This window comes from Globicephala melas, chromosome 1 (genome assembly GCF_963455315.2).
Source record: "Globicephala melas chromosome 1, mGloMel1.2, whole genome shotgun sequence".
In the NCBI taxonomy this organism is placed as follows: domain Eukaryota; kingdom Metazoa; phylum Chordata; class Mammalia; order Artiodactyla; family Delphinidae; genus Globicephala; species Globicephala melas.
In genome coordinates this window covers 106,017,507-106,039,336 of record NC_083314.1, presented here as the reverse complement: position 1 = coordinate 106,039,336, position 21,830 = coordinate 106,017,507, and the positions used below count along the sequence as shown (strand labels likewise).

Genomic DNA, 21,830 nt, shown 5'->3' with positions numbered 1-21,830 from the left:
ATCACCACAATGTCTCATTAGAGGTAACTTTTCCTTATTAATTATTTAAATCATTTTTATTATCAACAAAAGTAATATTAAGCATCGACTTAATATTACTTGATTAAGCATGGGTAGTATAAAATCCTGACATGGAGGATGCAAAATTGTGATTTATGACTTTTAAAGTAAATCAATAACATATTAATAAAAATAATAAATATCAAATGACAAAGACTTACAAATGTTCGAATCCTAATATGAAGACAGTAGAAACAAGGGTTACCATAATGGGTATGATTCTGTTACACAGGAAATGAAGAAAAAATTATAATCTGGTTAGATCCTGAGTATTCCAAATACATCTGAATGGACTCAGTAAAATTAAATTTTATTATTCCATTTTGGAATTGTTCTCACTTAGTAGCTAATAATATATTTTCATTTCCTTCACTGTTAATCTGCATAGGATTTCGACAGTGGTGTGCTGATGTTTAGCAATTAGTTCTCCAAGGGAAAAACCAACCCTGATTTATAATATTTGCCAATTTCCATGGGGTAAGCACTCTCACCATGACAGATGCTAATCTAACATTTTTAACAACCTGTTTGCAAAATTCCTGAAAACTTAACAGTGGCTCTTAAGAGCCTGTAAAAGCTGGTTGTATTTCTATAAGTGCATGTGATACACCTGATTGGATTTCATAAAAAGAAAATAGAGAACTAGGTGTTCTTTTTGTTAACTGATGTGCATATCTTGAAATTTTGTCAACAAGCCCCTCACTCAAAAGAACCCTACAACAGCAACAGCAGGAAAAGGAGCACTTTAAGAATTTAATCAGTGGAAATTTTGGATGGGTTTGCGAAGGTTTAATAAACACCTGAAGAAATCTGCTACTTTTGTTCTATCAGGTCTCCTGGCTCTAAGGAGAATTTAACTTAAATAAATACCTAAATGCTTTTAGAGTTACAAAGTTCCATAACGACCAGTGGGAAAAAACTAATCATCATAGAAAACCGGAAATGAGTTACCCCTTTAAGCAAATCTATTCCGTTTGATTTATGTGGAATTTTCTTTTACTTTTACTTTTTGCCAAGTTTCATTAGAGCTGTTATATAAAATGCTTTAACTGGATTCAATAACGGAGAGCAGAATCCCCAAAGACAAAACAGTAGGTGGTTTTCTTTCTTTCTTTCTTTTCAGTGAGCCACCTTAAAGTATGCTCTTGACGTTTTGAATGTCTTCCTATTCTTGGTTAGGAAAGCTGTTAGTGCAGAAAGTAGTGATAACTGTTAACTAGCCAGTACCATTCTTCATTTGGCTGTGTGGATCAGTATTCTAGTATGATCCCATTCCTGGTGTGGTGCTCCATTTGAAGCATTAAAACAGAGGTGCCAAGTACCCTGCCTTGATATTCTTCCTAAAGGTAATTTTAGCTTGATTGTTCTGGCCATCCTATGTAGGTAATAATCCTATTTGTGGACACTGCCTCCATAGTTTTATTTTTAAGACATATTTTTAAGATATTTAAATGACAAGAAAGGAATTGCCATTGTTTATGCCAGAGATTGTTTCCTTTCAATGGTGGAAATTATGTATGATTGGTAACCATTTGTGGATGGGACATTGATGCACATATGCATAGGAATGTTCTCTATGCTCCAAATATTAAGTTGATCTAAAGCTTTGTTTTTTCTTTGGAAACACTTTTCAAAAAAGTGTTTAAGTGTTTTAACACTTTTCAAAAAAGTGTTTAAGACATTACTAACTTTATACATGGAATAAACTTTTGCAAAAATTTAATTTTGACAAGAGATTGATTTATGGTTGGAGGTTGATACATTTGGACAAGTAAATTATTCTATATTCCAGAATGTAGCAGTGAACAACTGTGTTTCACAATTTGACTTAATAAGGAAATTCATGCCAGGAATATTTTTATTGAGGTATACTTGATGTGCAATATTACATAAGTTTCAGGTGTATAACATTGTGATTCACAATTTTTAAAGGTTACATTCCATTTATACTTATTATAAATATTGGTTATATTTTCTATGCTGTACTATATATCCTTGTAGCTTATTTATTTAATACCTAGTAGTTTTTACCTCTTAATCCCCTACCCCTACCTTGCTCCTCCCCCTTTCCCTCTCTCCACTGGTAACCACTAGTTTTCTATATCTGTAAGTCTGTTTCTTTTTTTGTAATATTCACTAGTTTGTTTTATTTTTCAGATTCCACATATAATTGATAAAACAGAATTTGTCTCTCTCTGTCTGACTTACTTCACTTAACACAGTACCCTCCAAGGCCATCCGTGTTGTTGCAAATGGCAAAATTTCAGTATTTTTTTCTGGCTGAGTAGTATTCCATTGTGACATATATATATGTGTATATATATATATATATATAATGTATATGTTTATCTGTATCTATATCTGCTATGAACATTGGAGTGCATGTATCTTTTCAAATTAGTGTTTTTGTTTTTTTCGGATATTTACCCAGGAGTGGAATTGCTGGGTCATCTGTTAGTTCTATTTTTAGTTGTTTTTTTTTTTTAATTTATTTCTTTTTGGCTGCGTTGGGTCTTTGTTGCTGCACGTGGGCTTTCTCTAGTTGTGGCGAGCAGGGGCTACTCTTTGCTGTGGTGCGCAGCCTTCTCATTGCAGTGGCTCCTCTTGTTGTGGAGCACAGGCTCTAGGCGCGCAGCCTTCATTAGTTGTGGCACATGGCTCAGTAGTTGTGGCTCGTGGGCTTTAGAGCACAGGCTCAGTAGCTGTGGTGCATGGGCTTAGTTGCTCCACGGCATGTGGGATCTTCCTGGACCAGTGCTCGAACCCATGTCCCCTGCACTGGCAGATTCCCAACCCCTGCACTGGCAGATTCCCAACCACTGTGCCACCAGGGAAGCCCTAGTTTTATTTTTTTTAGAAACCTCCATACTGTTTTCCACAGTAGCTGCACCAATTTACATTCCCACTAACAGTGTGTGAGGGTTCACTTTTCTCCACATCCTCACCAACATCTGTTATTTGTGTTCTTTTTGATGATAGCCATCCTGACAGATGTGAGATGATATTTCACTATGGCTTTAATTTGCATTTTCTGATGATTAACGATGTTGAACACCTTTTCATGTGCCTGTTGGCCATCTGTATGTCTTTCATGCCAGAAAAAATTGAAACTGAAAAGAGCATTAGCTAAATATTTATTACATAAAGAATTATAAAAAGGGCTTACATTTGAATTAATACATGATAAAAATATGCAAAAGAAAATGCAACACTTTAATGGCTTATCATGGAGTAGAGTTCAAGTATATGCCTGAGGATAAAATGCATTAAATGAAAGTTATTTTTCATAATTAATAAAAAGACAGTATAATACTTTTTAAAATTGCAGTAAGCTTGTGTAATTTGAGCTCCTTCAAGTTTACTTGGTATAGTGGCTCCATTGTAAAAATATATAGAGAAAGTTAGAAGAATATTATTTCCTCGATTCCTTCTTAGTGTTGATTACCTTATAAAATATGTAATTTGAAACAGAAACTATGTGGTGATGGATTGCCAAAATAGGTCAAGTAGTAAAAAGATACAAGATAATTGGTTGGACAGAATTTTATCACTTGATGCAAAATATGATTTGGAGGTAGTATCTGGAATGTATTAATAATAGATTGCTGTTATACCAAAGAGATTTTGCTTTCAAGATGCTAAAAGTTATGTTTTACCTTTTTTAGAGATAAAAATGATGTGTTTGAACTGCTCACAAAATACCTTGTCATGGGTCCATAAAGAATAAATCTTATATACAAAAATAATTTAGTACCCAATGTATTCTGATTATGTTAAAAATCAGCAGCCTTATAAACTGCCATGCTGATAATATATATTTGTGTATGTGACTATATATGTGTGTGGAAAACACCTCTGATGTTTGTTAGCTAAAATGCCCCTATACTATTTTAGAGATTTGTTATGAAAAAGAACACTCTGAAATCTGATTGATCTTCATTATTTTCATAACAAAATATAACACAAAACATATATTTTTTGTGATAGTTTCCACTTTTAATAAGTTTTGCTTAAAGAGTTTGTTGAAGTAAATAGTGAATTTCAGTATCATGAAAGAATTTTGTAAGTTAAATAATTATTTGGGGATTCTCAATTTAAGTTGCTTATATTAATTATATTTAAATTTATGATAATGTAGACTAACAGAATTTTTTTCTGAATTTGATGCCCCCAAACCTAACTTTTTGAAGAGAAATTAATTGTTCTAAGTGTGGAGTTCTGTTCAGAAATTTTGGAAGAAGAAAAATGCTCATCTAGGAGATAAAACTTTATGTTCAATTGGGGAATTGTGTAAACAGTATGGTTGAGGATAATCTTTACTGTGAATGGTAGATTATTTTACTTTGAAATGGAAAGCACAATTTTTTTTAAAGGGGTAGGAGAGGTAGATAGTAGTGTTAGGTGACATAAATAACCTTGAAGGAAATAGAAAAATGTTGGAAAGAGAAAGTGTTTAGTCAATGCTTAACAGCCTTTTCAGTGCATGGCACATGAGCATTTAAATATTGGTGACAACCCACTTGGAAGAGGTATTTGTATCCTGGAGCTGGACTCAGAACTGCAGCAAACAATTTAGCAAGAGTCGTGGCTGGAAGGTCAGGAGGGCTCAGGATATTTGCCTCAAGGCCAAGAGGAAGTACAGCTAGGCAGGGACAAGGATTAAAGCGGAAGAGATTGGGGCACCTGAGCAGGCCCTATAATGGGGGGGAGTTTCGAATGCTGACTAGCCGGTTGGGAGAACTTAAGACATAGCTGTCAAGACACACTGAGGAGTACTTTACTACCAGTAACTGGACTGAACTCTGTGTGTGTGTATGTGTGTGTGTGTGGTGTTTCGGAGACAAGCAATTAACCCTCAAGCATAAGTTAGGGAGTTGCTAAGCGTACTTGATGTCTTAATAGCAACAAGTCAAACTTGCCGACTGCAGTTAATGATTATTCAGAAAGGCCAGGAAGTAACTCCACAGAGAAAAAAGGAAATGGTGGACCTGCATCCAAGGTTCCGATATTCTGAGTGAGAGATATCTGAAGTTCGGAAGAGGCTCTTTGCACTACCGGTTAGGAATCTGCCTCCCATCCAACACCTCCACGCACGAGGTGCCCATTCCAGAAAGGGGGCAAGCTCAGTTCTCCTTTCCCTTTAGGTGACAGCTCGGGTCACATTTGTGCATGTTTTTCATCTCCTGTCATGGCAACATTCCCAAATGAATGCCGAAAGATCTGCCTCTTTTTATGATTTCCTGACAGGACTTACAAAATTAAAATGTTTTGTTAAAAACAGAATCGGGCAAGTTGCCTTCTCCTTTGACGCTCTACACGTTTCGGTGATTCCCAAGATCACTTTAACCATTAAGACTTTTTTTCTTATAAATAGACTACAACTCTTCACAATCTAAACCCAAGGATTTGGATGAGGTTTCTTTATCTGGGTTTCTCCCAAGTGGAGGAGGCAAGAGGCAGGAAGGAGTTGCCTCATTTAAGGGGCTCAGGGTAGAGAAGGGCTGTGGGCGACTTTTCCTTCCCTCCCTTTCCTTCTTGGAGGCAGATATTCGAATGACGGCGGCGGTGGGATAGCCCGAGCCAGGAGGTATGAGAAGCAAGAGACTGGACGCGAGGGAAGAGCCGAAACCCTTCGGCGAGCGGACCCTACCAACCTCCGCCAGGCGAGAGCGGGTCCGCCCCAATCCCAGGGTGCATCGCGCCCAGCCCCCTCCCCTCTCCGCGTCCCGCCTCCCCGCAGCCCGGGCCCCCTCCCCGCAGGCTTCGGGAGGCGGGGACGCGGCGTCGGCGGCTTCTCCAGTCGCGTCTTTCTCCCTCACTGGGGAAACCGGCGGTGGCGGCACCTTCGGAGGCTGAGCAGCTGAGCCGCGAGCCCGCCAGTGGGAGGTCGGACAGACTGACTGCAGAGCCGACAGACGGACGGACAGCGGGGCAGCCAGACGGCTCGAGTCGCCTCGAGTTCCGCCATGAGCTGGGGCACGGAGCTTTGGGTGAGTCCGGAGAGGGGCGCCCAGTGCGAACCCCGGCCCCGGAGGGGCTCGGGCTGGGCAGGCGCCGCTGGCCGTTGGCGGCCAGAGCGCGTCGGGCCATCCCCGGCGCTGGTGTTGGCGGAGGGTGGGGGTCCCGCTCCTCTTTGTGTGCAGACCCTTCTTCCCTCTCGGCCGGGACTTGAGAGGCTGCTGGTCCGCGCTCCCGTCGTTGCCGCGGCGGTGGGGCTGAGAGCAGAGGCTTGGACGGCTGGGGGAGCGGCCCGCGGGCTGCCGCGTCCGCCGCCATCCTCTCCTGTCCCCTCTCCCTCCTCCGCCTTCACTTTCCGGACGCCTGGCTCCGTGCCGGGCCGCGCTTCTCTGCCTTTGTATCTCCCCTCCCGTAGGCGGGGGAGGGGGCCCATTGTCCCGAAGGGGCGCTGTTAGCGGGCGGGGAGGGGGCTCGCCGCGGCCCCTCGCCCTGGCAAGGGTCCCCGGGGCGAGGGCGTCGCCGGGCTGGGGCGACGCGGGGAGCCGCGAGGCACCGCCCGCCGCCCTCGCCCCAGGTAGGGGGAGCCGGGAGGCTTTGTTCCGAGCCCGGCCTCCGGCCAGCCAGGCCCAACCCACACGCCCATTTCCCTCTCCTTGTCTCCGTTCTCTGACCGGGGTAGCTTCGGGGACTCCGGCTGGGCCACCCCTGGCTGCTGCCTTGGGCCGGGGGGGTTGGCATTTGGGATCTGAATTAAATTGAGTGATCGATGGGGAAGCCAATTTTGCCAAAAGGAGCGTATGGCTTCCCAATTGCTTTACTTCCCTTTCCGTGGTCCATTATTCTCACTCCTTCTCCCGCTTTTCTTTCTCTTTCCTCCTTGCTTGTCTTGGGCGCTGAAGGCTCCAGACAATGACCGGTCTCTGGCCAGGTGCGGGTGGACTGTAATAGGTCGGAGAATTCTCTCGCGACGCCTCCACAGAAGGGTGGAGGTGTGGAGGGCAGTGATTTCTCAGGTGCTGCCGAGGGACGGGGAGCTGGGGGCGCTGTCCCGAGAGCCGCCTCATTTCAGCCACTCCTCTTTTTATCCCACCTGTGCATGTTTTCCATGCCTTTTGTTAACCAGGATCTCGTGAAATCACTGCAGAGAAAAGAGGAGAAAGAACTTTTTCGTCTCCAGGCATACAGTTAGGGTGGCAGTGAAGGCGTATCGGTTAATTGATCAGCCTTCATTGGGCACAGTGTTTTATGTTGTTTTTCACATTTTATTCACAGATTGGGAATCTTAGAATTGAAAGAGACTTTAGAGTTCGTCTAGTTGAACACCTCCTTAGCAAGCCCAGGAATCTGCAGCGTTCTGGACAAGTGTTTGCCCAGTCTGTAAACACACCACCCAAGAGAAAATATCTAGGAGCCTCTCCGTTACGTTCTTAGATAGCATTAATTGTTCTTGTATTGGGGGGGATTGTATAGTAAATTATGTGAGCTTTAATCTTTTACTTTGGTTAGATTCTCAGGCATTATTGATCTCTTCTCTTTGATTTAGTACATTCTCTAATTGATTATAGTATTTCCTAATTAAAGGAGTGGATATATTTCATTTTCCATTTTTATAATTAGAAAATATTTTTATTTTTACATACTTGTATGATCCATGTTTCAGAGGGAGCAACAATATAAGCAGAATACTTTTAAAAAGTACAAATAATAAAACAGTGGAGGAATATTATTTAGGTGTAACTCTTAATTTAGATCGGAAAAAATTGCTTTGTATCACACTGTAGAAAAGCAGTTTTAAGGAGGAACAAAATATTTTAGAGAAGACTAAAATGTGATTTTTAAAGCTTTAAAAAAATTTTAATTTAAGAATATAATACAATCAGAAGCAATTACCCATCTCCTGTAGTTTGGTTATTTACGTTCAGCATTTGAGTAGTTTTTCAGCAATTTAAAAAGGTAAACCATAGAAGAGATGGGAATTTCTGTTCTAACTAAAAATTGTTTCGTATCCTTTTGAAAATTATGAAAAATTTTAAAATTAATTTTTCTCGTAAAACTTAATATATCTCCATGTTTTAAATTTTTTTTAGTGGTTTGAGGATTTGAGGGAAACATTTATTAGGAATTAAATAATGTGGAATCAGCTAATATCAGTTGGATGCTTACACCTTACATAAGTAGAAGTTGGTGTAGAGGACTATTGTTGGGACCGGAAGAGACCTTAGAAAAATTTGACTAGATTTCCTATTTTTTACTAATCTCAGTTTTGAAAAAGGATATTGTGTTTCCAGTAGATTGTAACAGACACCTGAACTGTGCTCTTGCCATTGAGGAATTTGAGGTTGGGAAAATTATCTTGAAAATTTGAATTTAGAAACCAGTTCTTATATTATTTTCATGTGTAGGATCACCTTACTGTCCCAGAGTTAAACTTTATTGATAACATGTTACAAAAAAAATTATGATAAAATGCAGTTATGCACTCAAACTTAAGTTTATTTCTTATAATACGCATTGGCATTTATTGCTATCTGTCTTATGTTAAACTTGAGAATAAAGTAAAAAAATTAAAACCACTCTAATAGTGACTCTGGGGGACAGAACTGATTGTGATAGGCTAAATTGGTTGTGTCAGACTTTTGTTTGTGTAGTTGTGAGGGGATATGAATCAACTGGTAATAAATTTGAACTGTGCTTTAAGGGATTTCTTGTGTTCCGAATGAGCATTTAAGCAAAGTAGTGAATATATGCTAGAGACTCAGTTCTGGGTAATATAATGCAAAGAGATGACAGCGTCTTCATTTCTTCAGGATGCATTGTTTATTGTGTTGAATTCTTTATTACCATAGGAAGAATGGTTGGATTAAGAAGTCTAAATATGAATTAATGATATTGCAAAGCATAGATTTTGTAATTATTAGCTCTTTTTACAAATAAGGAAATTAGAGATTGGAGAAGTCCTATGTTTAGTCAGTAAGTTTTATTTATTAGGAGATAGGCTTTTAGTTTTTTGAGGAGCCAGTTAAAGTTCAATGGAAAAAAAAATCAGTGTATGTATGGACTGCGAGTGTATAGATAGGAAAGAAAATGGCTGAGCACATCACATTCAAATCATGATTTATTAAAAAATTCCCCTCCCTTACCCCCGCCGGGAAATGAGGGGACTAGTCTGGAAATTAGGAAGTAGGTTCAAATGTCTGACTTAATTTATAGGAAACATATAAACCTTTTTTATGTCTTAGTTTCCTGGTCTATGATTTTTGGTCCTTAGTTTTCAGAGTGTATAATTTAAAAGCCATTGTTATTTTCATCATACTTTTTAGCTAGGTGCATTTGACAAAACTCATGATATCTTTTCGGAAGAAACTGAAAAGTGTGCATTGCATGATAGATTCAGTGGATTCTTTATTTTACACTCCTAGTCTTAACCCTTTAATTTAATGCTTCTTTATCTTTTTTCTCTATGTAGCACTTCTATTTTAACACTTACATTGTAAATGTACTAGACTTTTTGAGTCCTTGAGTGTAGGGACTGGGTTAATCTTTTTGTTTTCTCTAATACAGTGCCTATTGCTGATCATACATGTTTCGCCCAATTGAATTAGTAGTTCATTGCATTACCCAGAGTATTGATTACTGATTAATAATTGCATCCTTGAGGAAGTTTTTATGGTTCTGAAGGCCTTCGTAGGTGATGATAAATTAGTGATCTAGTTAACAATTCAAGAAGGTTTTAACAATCTGAAGCCAAAATGATGAAGTTAAGTTTTAGTATTTTGGTTAACAACTTTTACAGATTGGGGAAGAACTGACCTCTAAAGGTAGTTGTTGTGAGTTTACCTGATAGACTGATGATGTGACTGCCACAATAGCCGATGAATGGTAACTCATCTTGCCGTGGTGATCATTTTGAAATGTTTAGAAATATCGAATCACTATGTTGTGTAACAGGAACTAACAGTGTTGTAGGTCAGTTATACTTCAAAAACAAGCTCATGGCGAGATTAGATTTGTCGTCGGGGGAGGGTAGGGAGGAGGGGGAAATAGATGAAGGCAGCCCAAAGGTATAAACTTCCAGTTATAAGTAAGTACTGGGGATGTAATGTACAAGGTGGTAAATACAGTTAACACTGGTGTATGTTATATATGAAAGTTGTTAAGAGAGTGTGGATCCTAAGAATTCTCATCCCAAAGGAAAAAAAGTTTTTTTAGTTCTTTAATTTTGTATCTGTATGAGATGATGGATATTCACTGAACTTATTGTGGTAATCATTTTATGATGCATGTTAAGTCAAATCATTGTGCTGTACCTTAAACTTATACAGTGCTGCATGCCAGTTATATCTCAATAAAACTGAAGGGGGGAAAAAACCCCAAATAGCTGATGAAATCTTAGGCCACATGTAGATTTTTCTAGAACAAAGGAATTTGGTCCCATTGTAATCTATAGTGGTTAGACCAAATCTTAGTTTTACTTAAGATTTTTTTTAGAAGGTGCTTATCTAGAGGAGTTGGACAAAGAGAGCTCCTTATCATGTGAGTTGTATTGTTTTTTTCAAAGGCCATGAAACTAGTGTAGGAATTTGGTTTAAAAAATGAAATAATTATTGAGTGTCTATTATGGGGAAGCACTGTGTGATGTATGGTAAGATTTATTAAGGCTTATAATGTCAGACCTGCTGTGAAAAATCTTAGAGTCATGTTGAGGTGATATTACTTTCCTAACTCTAGAATATTCCCTTACATTGATAACACTGTTCAGAATATCCTTTGTTGACCAGTTCCTTCCCACCCCTTCTTCCTTCCAGAGTACACATTCTGGATATTATCTTTCTTATGGGACTACCACCTTATATTTATTTCTTATATATTCAAATCTTTGGAAAATAGTAATGGTATAAATATTTATATCTTACATCCTTTTTTTTGGGTAGAAATTGTTGTGTTCAACACTGTATTACAGATATTGTTGTTACTAGTTAAGGAGGGTGACAGGCAATCAAGACACCCATTTATGCCACCATTTTGCCCTGACAATAATAAGGTGGAAGCTGGAGAGCTGCCTGTAACCAGTATCTCCTCTTCATCGCTAATTCTTTAAACCACTCATTTCTACTCCTCTTCCCTGCCTTTTATCTTAAAAAGTGCTCTCTTCTTCCCCCAATCTATAAAATACAGGTTTGGCTAGAAACTTAAAAGCCTGTTCTGCCTACTTTTCCTTATCAGCTCCTGTTTGCAGGCAGGAAATAGGACAAGAGAATAATAATGGTTTGTAATTATGGAACATCTTCTATGTGTACCTACCAGTGGTATCTTATTTAATAATCTTCAACTTTAAGCATTTTCATCTCAATAGCAAAAAACAAAAAATTCTTTTTTGGGGAACATAGTCATGTGCGTATTAAAAACTAGTAGGAAAATATTATGTAAAAGTTTTGTTTTATAGGAAGCAAAAACTTTTTCCATATATTAGCAATTTTTTAAGTTCTTTTTTTTTTTTTTTTTGCGGTATGTGGGCCTCTCACTCTTGTGGCCTCTCCCGTTGCAGAGCACAGGCTTCGGACGCGCAGGCTCAGCGGTCATGGCTTACGGGCCCAGCCGCTCCGCAGTATGTGGGATCTTCCCGGACGGGGGCACGAACCCGTGTCCCCTGCATCGGCAGGCGGACTCTCAACCACTGTGCCACCAGCGAAGCCCTTTCTTAAGTTCTTGATCGAGAACTAATCATCAGACTTTTAACAATACCTTGTGAAATATGTGAAATATTAGTATATATTTGTTATATGTTGAAAAAACATAAATGTATAGAATCAGATTTTCCTATTTTTGGCACACCATTATTTTGTTGTTTCTAGAGCATAAAGTCATCTGTTTTATTCCTTTTGTATCGCTGTTGTATTCCTAATTTGTAGAAAAGGAATAGGCATATAATAAGCAGTGAAATATTTGTTGAATGAGGGAATCAATGAATTGTTAGAACTCTATCATCAAACTATGTTTTGAAAACTAAGGTTATTTTAATGTTTTTTTCCCCAACATGTATGTCTCATACCTTTCTTTAATCTTAGGGATCCTTTTTATAATCTGAAATTTAATTACTTCTGTCTTTTCATATGAAATTTTTCTCAATTTATTTAGGTCTTGAGTTCTCATCTCCTTAAATTATTTGAGTACAAATGATTATCTTATTTATAGCCTATTTTGTGGCCCTTTGGATTCTAAAAATGAAAACAGTGTTATATGCTTTGACATTAGGGTTGTCATGTATAAATGATATAAATGTAAATGGTCTGAGACTTAATGAATTGGGAAAACATAAAAGATTGATTTTTCAGAGAGCACAAAAGTTATGGTGATTCTGAGAGATTTTTGAAAAATGTTAACGGATGAACCGGTTTGCAGGGCAGAAGTTGAGACACAGATGTAGAGAACAACAGTATGGACACCAAGGGGGGAAAACAGCTGTGGGATGGGGATGGTGGTGTGATGAATTGGGCGATTGGGATTGACATGTATACACTGATGTGTATAAAATTGATGACTAATAAGAACCTGCAGTATAAAAAAACAAACAAAAACACAACTAATACTAAACTTTCATTGGGTTATTTTAATGGAAATATGTTAATATAAATGTTTCAGACATTACATGAAATTTCTAAAAATCTTATATGTTCTGGTATAATGTTATAAGTCATAATTTTAGTTATTACTTTAAAATGTATATCTCAGAAATAACTAAAAAAAGATAAATAAAAAAAATGTTAATGGTGGCTAGTTGAGATTTTTTTCCATTATAAATTATAAAAATCAAAATCATTGAAAATGCTATGGTAAATAGCAACCATTACTTTTGAATCATCTTCTAGACTTAGACCATGAACTAAATTAATATCCTTTACTATTTGCGAAAGCTGAATATAATTAGTATTTGTTAACTTATTTAATTTGAAAATTTTCTTATTTCATCTTCATTTAAAATAAAAGCTTCATTAAATTATAACATTCATACATTAAAGTGTACAGTTTTTATATGTACGTTAAGATTTGAAAAAATAAAATAAATGCACTCATTCATGTCACTCCCAACCAAGAGCAAGATATGGAAGTCTCACTTATGCCATCCCCAGTAAATATCCCCCAAAGGCAATCAATCACTATTCTGAGTTGCATTGCCATTGATTAGTTTTGTAGGTTTTTTTAACCTCACAAAAATGATAATATGGTATGTACTTCATCTGACTTCTTCCATTTAATATGATCTCTTTGAGAATCATCTTTCTGTGGTTAGTTTGTAGTGTTTCATTGTATATGTAGGATTTGTATTTTCTTCTGCCATGTGCCTGGGGTCACTCCTAGTCTGGGACCACCTTAAAACAAGTTTAGGGCTTGAAATTCCCTCCTGTGGTTGTTGGATTTTGTTTTTGTCCCCATGGCTCTTGCAATGTTATCAAAACAAAAAATCCAAAATATCCTCAGGGCAAAAATAGGTGGAATATGCTTTTTTCCCTTTCTGGATTCTCATTTTTACTTCACTTGTGACTTTGTAATTCCTTATTGTCTTGGCTTGTTTTTTGGTGCTTTAAAATTTTTGGAATATATTTTATCCATATTTAAAAGTTCTTATCCAGTGGAATAGTGATAGTTGATCCAAATAATCTAGCCCGACACTACTGGAAACTGGAAATTCTTACGCTGAGATTTTCGTTTTTGCTATTATATTTTTAATTTCTAAGAGCTGCTTTTTGTTTGTTTTCTGAACATACTTTTTTTTTTTTTCCTTTGGCCATGCTGTGCAGCTTGTGGGATCTCAGTTCCCTGACCAGGGATTGAACCTGGGCCACGGCAGTGAAAGCACTGAATCCTAGCTACTAGACCACCAGGGAACTCCCCCCGCCTTTTGTTTTTATCATTAAATTATTATATAATTTAGACAGTAAATGCGGTGTATTTTTGCTTCTTTCCAATAGAATACATTTGATCACTTTTTTTTTTATACAGCAGGTTCTTATTAGTCATCAGTTTTATACACATCAGTGTATACATGTCAATCCCAATCGCCCAATTCATCACCCCCCCACCCCCCCACGGCTTTCCCCCCAGGTGTTCATACGTTTGTTCTCTACATCTGTGTCTCAATTTCTGCCCTGCAAACCGGTTCATCTGTACCATTTTTCTAGGTTCCACATATATGCGTTAATATATGATATTTGTTTTTCTCTTTCTGACTTACTTCACTCTGTATGACAGTCTCTGGATCCATCCATGTCTCAACAAATGACCCCATTTCGTTCATTTTTATGACTGAGTAATATTCCATTGTATATATGTACCACATCTTCTTTATCTATTCATCTGTCCATGGGCATTTAGGTTGCTTCCATGACCTGGCTATTGTGAATAGTGCTGAGTAAACATTGGGGTGCCTGTGTTTTTCTGAATTGTAGTTTTCTCTGGGTATATGCCCAGTAGTGGGATTGCTGGATCATATGGTAATTCTATTTTTAGTTTTTAAAGGAATCTCCATACTGTTCTCCATAGTGGCTGTATCAATTTACATTCCCACCAACAGTGCAAGAGGGTTCCCTTTTCTCCACACCCTCTCCAGCATTTGTTGTTTGTAGATTTTCTGATGAAGAACATTCTAACTGGTGTGAGGTGATACCTCATTGAACTTTTGATTTGTATTTCTCAAATAATTAGTGATGTTGAGCAGCTTTTCATGTGCTTCTTGGCCATCTGTATGTCTTCTTTGGAGAAATGTCTATTTAGGTCTTCTGCCCATTTTTGGATTGGGTTATTTGTTTTTTTAATATTGAGCTGCATGAGCTGTTTATATATTTTGGAGATTAATCCTTTGTCCCTTGATTCGTTTGCAAATATATTCTCCCATTCTGAGTGTTGTCTTTTCGTCTTGTTTATGGTTTCTTTTGCTGTGCAAAAGCTTTGAAGTTTCATTAGGTCCCATATGTTTATTTTTGTTTTTATTTCAATTTCTCTAGGAAGTGGGTCAAAAAGGATCTTGCTGTGATTTATATCAAAGAGTGTTCTTCCAATGTTTTCCTTTAAGAATTTTATAGTGTCTGGTCTTATATTTAGGTTTCTAATCCATTTTGAGTTTATTTTTGTGTATGGTGTTAAGGAGTGTTCTCATTTCATTGTTTTACATGTAGCTGTCTGGTTTTCCCAGCACCACTTATTGAAGAGACTGTCTTTCCTCCATTGTATATCCTTGCCTCCTTTGTCATAGATTAGTTGACCATAGGTGCGTGTTTTTACCTCTGGGCTTTCTATCTTGTTCCACTGATCTATGTTTCTGTTTCTGTGCCGGTACCATATTGTCTTGATTACTGTAGCTTTTTAGTATAGTCTGAAGACAGGGAGTCTGATTCCTCCAGCTCCGTTTTTTCCCCTCAAGACTGCTTTGGCTATTCGGGGTCTTTTGTATATCCATACAAATTTTAAGATTTTTTGTTCTAGTTCTGTAAAAAACGCCATTGGTAATTTGATAGGGATTGCATTGAATCTGTAGATTGCTTTAGGTAGTATAGTCATTTTCACAATATTGATTCTCCCAATCCAAGAACATGGTATATCTCTTCATCTGTTGGTATCATCTTTAATTTCTTTCATCAGTGTTTTATAGTTACCTGCATACAAGTCGTCTCCCTAGGTTGGTTTATTCCTAGGTATTTTATTCTTTTTGTTGCAGTGGTAAATGGGAGTGTTTCCTTAATTTCTCTTTCGGATTTTTCATCATTAGTGTATAGGAATGCAAGAGATTTCTGTGCATTAATTTTGTTTCCTGAAACTTTATCAAATTCATTGATTAGCTCTAGTAGTTTTCTAGTGGCATCTTTAGGATTCTCTATGTATAGTATCATGTCATCTGCAGACAGCGACAGTTTTACTTCTTCTTTTCCAATTTGTATTCCTTTTATTTCTTTTTCTTCTCTGATTGCCGTGGCTAGGACTTCCAAAACTATGTTGAATAAGAGTGGTGAGAGTGGACATCCTTGTTCCTGATCTTAGAGGAAATGCTTTCAGTTTTTCACCACTGAGAATGATGTTTGCTGTGGGTTTGTCATATATGGCCTTTATTATGTTGAGGTAGGTTCCCTGTATGCCCACTTTCTGGAGAGTTTTTATCGTAAATGAGTGTTGAATTTTGTCGAAAGCTTTGCTGCATCTATGGAGATGATCATATGGTTTTTATTCTTCAATTTGTTAATATGGTGTATCACATTGATTGGTTTGAGTATATTGAAGAATCCTTGCATCCCTAGGATAAATCCCACTTGATTATGGTATATGATCCTTTTAATGTGTTGTTGGATTCTGTTTGCTAGTATTTTGTTGAGGATTTTTGCATCTATATTCATCAGTGATATTGGTCTGTAATTTTTCTTTTTTTGTAGTATCTTTGTCTGGTTTTGGTATCAGGGTGATGGTGGCCTCATAGAATGGGTTTGGGAGTGTTCCTTCCTCTGCAATTTTTTGGAAGAGTTTGAGAAGGATGGGTGTTAGCTCTTCTCTAAATATTTGATAGAATTCACCTGTGAAGCCAACTGGTCCTGGACTTTTGTTTGTTGGAAGATTTTTCATCACAGTTTCAATTTCAGTGCTTGTGATTGGTCTTCATATTTTCTAATTCTTTCTGGTTCAGTCTTGTAAGGTTATATCTTTCTAAGAATGTATCCATTTCTTCCAGGTTGTCCATTTTATTGGCATAGAGTTGCTTGTAGTAGTCTCTTAGGATGCTTTGTATTTCTGCAGTGTCTGTTGTAACTTCTCCTTTTTCATTTTTAATTTTATTGATTTGACTCCTCTCCCTCTTTTTCTTGATGAGTCTGGCTAATGGTTTATCAATTTTGTTTATCTTCTCAAAGAACCAGCTTTTAGTTTTATTGATCTTTGCTATTGTATTCTTTGTTTCTATTTCATTTATTTCTGCTCTGATATTTATGATTTCTTTCCTTCTGCTAACTTTGGGTTTTGTTCATTCTTCTTTCTCTAGTTCCTTTAGGTGTAAGGTTAGATTATTTATTTGAGATTTTCCTTGTTTCTTGAGGTAGGCTGGTATAGCTGTAAACTTCCCTCTTAGAACTGCTTTTGCTGAATCCCATAGGTTTTGGATCGTCGTGTTTTCATTGTCATTTGCCTCTAGGTATTTTCTGATTTCCTCTTTGATTTCTTCAGTGATCTCTTGGTTATTTAGTAATGTAGTGTTTAGTCTCCATGTGTTTGTGTTTTTTATGTTTTTTTCCCCTGTAATTCATTTCTAATCTCATAGCGTTGTGGTCAGAAAAGATGCATGATATGATTTCAATTTTCTTAAATTTACTGAGGCTTCATTTGTGACCCAAGATGTGATCTATCCTGGAGGACGCTCCATGCGCACTTGAGAAGAAAGTGTAAAAGCTCTTTTTGGATGGAATGTCCTATAAACGTCAATTAAATCTATCTGGTCTATTGTGTCATTTAGAGCTGTGTTTCCTTATTAATTTTCTCTCTGGATGATCTGTCCATTGGTGTAAGTGAAGTGCTTAAGTCCCCTACTATTATTGTGTTACTGTGGATTTGCTCTTTTATAGCTGTTAGCAGTTGCCTTATGTATTGAGGTGCTTCTGTGTTGGGTGCATATATATTTATAATTGTTATAATTTTTTTCTTGGATTGAGCCCTTGATCATTATGTAGTGTCCTTCCTTGTCTCTTGTAATATTGTTTATTTTAAAGTCTATTTTATCTGATATGAGTATTCCTATTCCAGCTTTCCTTTCATTTCCATTTGCATGGAATATCTTTTTCCATCCCCTCACTTTCAGTCTGTATGTGTCCCTAGGTCTTAAGTGGGTTGCTTGTAGACGATATATATATGGGTCTTGTTTTTGTATCCATTCAGTGAGCCTGTGTCTTTTGGTTGGAACATTTAATCCATTCACATTTAAGGTAATTATTGATATGTATGATCATATAACCATTTTCTTAATTGTTTTGGGTTTGTTTTTGTAGGTGCTTTTCTTGTGTTTCCCACTTAGAGAAGTTCCTTTAGCATTTGTTGTAGAGCTGGTTTGCTGGTGCTGAATTCTTTTAGCTTTTGCTTGTCTGTAAAGGTTTTGATTTCTCCATCAAATCTGAATGAGATTCTTGCTAGGTAGCGTAATCTTGGTTGTAGTTTCTTCCCTTTCATCACTTTAAATATGTCATGCCACTCTCTTCTGGCATGTAGAGTGTCTGCAGAGAAATCAGCTGTTAACCTTATGGGAGTTCCCTTGTATATTATTTGTCATTTTTCCCTTGCTGCTTTCAGTAATTTTTTTTTCTCTTTAATTTTTGCCTATTTGATTACTATGTGTCTTGGCCTGTTTCTCCTTGCATTTATCCTGCCTGGGACTCTCTGTGCTTCCTGGACTTGGATGGCTGTTTCGTTTCCCATGTTAGGGAAGTTTTAGACTATAATCTCTTCAAATATTGTTTTGGGTCCTTTCTCCCTCTCTTTGCCTACTGGGACCCCTATAATGCTAATGTTGGTGCATTTAACGTTGTCCCAGAGGTCTCTTAGGCTGTCTTCATTGCTTTTCATTCTTTTTTCTTTATTCTGTTCTGTGGCAGTGAGTTCCTCCATTCTGTCTTCCAGGTCACTTATCCGTTTTTCTGCCTCAGTTATTCTGCTGTTGATTCCTTCTAGTGTATTTTTCATTTCAGTTATTGTATTGTTCATCTCTGTTTGTTCCTTAATTCTTCTAGGTCTTTGTTAAACATTTCTTGCATCTTCTCGATCTTTGCCTCCATTGTTTTTTTGAGGTCCTGGATCATCTTCACTGTCATTCTGAATTCTTTTTCTGGAAGGTTGCCTGTCTCCACTTCATTTAGTTGTTTTTCTGGGTTTTATCTTGTTACTTCATCTGGTACAAAGTCCTCTGCCTTTCATTTTGCCTGTACTTCTTTGAGTGTGGTTTTCCTTCACAGCCTGCAAAATTGTAGTTCTTGCTTCTGCTGTCTGCCATCTGGTGGGTGAGGCTATCTAAGAGGCTTGTGCAAGCTTCCTAATGGGAGGGACTGGTGGTGGGTAGAGCTGAGTGTTGCTCTGATGGGCAGAGCTCAGTAAAACTTTAATCCATTTGTCTACTGATAGGTGGGGTCTGGGTCCCTCCCTGTTGGTTGTTTGGCCTGACGTGACCCAACACTGGAGCCTACCCGGCTCTTTGGTGTGGCTAATGGTGACTCTGGGCGGGCTCATGCCAAGGAGTACTTCCCAGAACTTCTGCTGCCAGTGTCCTTTTCCCCATGGTAAGCCACAGCCACCCCGCCTCTGCAGGAGACCCTCCAACACTAGCAGGTAGGTATGGTTCAGTCTCCTATGGGGTCACTGCTCCTTCCCCTGGGTCACGATGCGCACACGACTTTGTGTGTGCCCTCCAAGATTGGAGGCTTGTTTCCCCCAGTCCTGTCAAAGTTCTGCAGTCAAATCCCGCTAGCCTTCAAAGTCTGCTTCTCTAGGAATTCCTCCTTCTGTTCCTGGACCCCCAGGTTGGGAAGCCTGACGTGGGGCTCAGAACCTTCACTCCAGTGGGTGGACTTTTGTGGTATAAGTGTTCTCCAGTTTGTGAGTCACCCACCCAGCCGTTATGGGATTTGATTTTCCTGTGATTGCGCCCCTCCTACCGTCTCATTGCGGGTTGTCCTCTGTCTTTGGATGTGGGGAATCTTTCTTGGTGTGTTCCAGTGTCTTCTTTTTGATGATTGTTCAGCAGTTGTCATTCTGGTGCTCTCGCAGGAGGGAGTGAGCACACATCCTTCTACTCTGCCATCTTGAATCAGTGTCCCCATGCGTGACTTTCCATTTTATTTGATTTTTTAATTTAATTTGTTTTTATTTTTTAATGGAAGTACAGTTGAGGTACAATATTACATAGGTCATAGGTGTACAATAAAATGATTCACAACTTTTAACTATTATATTCCATTTATAGTTATTATAAAATATTGGTTGTATTCCCTGTGTTGTACAATATATGTTTTTTTAAAATTTATTTTTTACTTTTTAAAATTAATTAATTAATTATTTTTGGCTGCATTGGGTCTTTGTTGCTGCATACGGGGTTTCTCTAGTTGCGGCGAGCGGGGGATACTCTTCGTTGTGGTGAGCAGGTTTCTCATTGTAGTGGCTTCTCTTGTTGCGGAGCATGGGCTCTAGGCATGCGGGCTTCAGCAATTATGGCAACACCGGCGCAGTAATTGTGGCTCATGGGCTCTAGAGTTCAGGCTCAGTAGTTGTGGTGCACGGCCTTAGCTGCTTTGTGGCATGTGGGATCTTCCCAGACCAGGGCTCAAACCCATGTCTCTTGCATTGGCAGGCGGATTCTTAACCACTGCACTAACAGGGATGTTCTCTTTTTTTTTTTTTCAACACCTTTATTGGAGTATAATTGCTTTACAATGGTGTGTTAGTTTCTGCTTTATAACAAAGTGAATCAGTTATACATATACATATGTCCCCATGTCTCTTCCCTCTTGCGTCTCCCTCCTTCCCACACTCTCTATCCCACCCCTCTAAGTGGTCACAGACCATTGAGCTGATCTCCCTGTACTATGCGGCTGCTTCCCACTAGCTATCTGTTTTACGTTTGGTAGTGTATATATGTCCATGCCACTCTCTCACTTTGTCCCAGCTTACCCTTCCCCCTCCCCATATCCTCAAGTCCATTCTCTAGTAGGTCTGTGTCTTTATTCCTGTCTTGCCCCTAGGTTCTTCATGACCATTTTTGTTTTTGTTTTTGTTTTAGATTCCATGTATATGTGTTAGCATACAGTATTTGTTTTTCTCTTTCTGACTTACTTCACTCTGTGTGACAGACTCTAAGTCCATCCACCCCACTACAAATAACTCAGTTTCATTTCTTTTTATGGCTGAGTAGTATTCCATTGTTTTTATGTGCCACATCTTCTTTATGCATTCATCTGTTGATGGACCCTTAGGTTGCTTCCGTGTCCTGTTTATTTTAAATAGAGCTGCAGTGAATATTGTGGTACGTGACTCTTCGTGAATTATGGTTTTCTCAGGGTATATACCCAGTAGTGGGATTGCTGGGTCGTATGGTAGTTCTATTTGTAGTTTTTTAAGGAACCTCCATACTGTTCTCCATAGTGGCTGTATCGATTTACATTCCCACCAGCAGTGCAAGAGGGTTCCCTTTTTTCCACACCCTCTCCAGCGTTGATTGTTGGTAGATTTTTTGATGATGGCCATTCTGACCAGTGTGAGATGATATCTCATTGTAGTTTTTTTTTTTTCCTCATTGTAGTTTTGATTTGCATTTCACTAATGATTAATGATGTTGAGCATTCTTTCATGTGTTTGTTGGCAATCTGTATATCTTCTCTGGAGAAATGTGTATTTAGATCTTGTGCCCATTTTTGGATTGGGTTGTTTGTTTTTTTGTTATTGAGCTGCATGAGCTGCTTGTAAATTTTGGAGATTAATCCTTTGTTAGTTGCTTCATTTGCAAATATTTTCTCCCATTCTGAGGGTTGTCTTTTTGTCTTGTTTATGATTTCCTTTGCTGTGCAAAAGATTTTGTTTCATTAGGTCCCATTTGTTTATTTTTGTTTTTATTTCCATTTCTCTAGAAGGTGGGTCAAAAAGGATCTTGCTGTGATTTATGTCATAGAGTGTTCTCACTATGTTTTCTTCTAAGAGTCTGATATTGTCTGGCCTTACATTTAGGTCTTTAATCCATTTTGAGTTTCTTTGTGTGTATGGTGTTAGGGAGTGTTCTAATTTCATTCTTTTACATGTAGCTGTCCAGTTTT

General features: G+C 38.2%; 1 protein-coding gene across 7 annotated transcripts in view; it reads left to right on the top strand.

Moving 5' to 3' along the window:
* The first annotated feature begins 5,807 nt into the window (after positions 1 to 5,807).
* Positions 5,808 to 21,830, top strand: part of FNBP1L (formin binding protein 1 like) — a 143,208-nt gene continuing 127,185 nt past the window's right edge. For 3 of the 7 annotated variants that reach the window (XR_009564680.2, XR_009564681.2, XM_060302652.2), the window contains exon 1: positions 5,808 to 6,050. Coding sequence is in view for 5 of the 7 variants with exons in the window: in XM_060302652.2 (XP_060158635.1) it covers positions 6,027 to 6,050 (24 nt within the window). In the remaining 2 variants the exon portion in view is untranslated. The remainder of the gene's footprint in view (positions 6,051 to 21,830) is intronic. The other 4 variants (XM_060302656.2, XM_060302657.2, XM_060302654.2 and 1 more) reach the window with 2 other exon arrangements.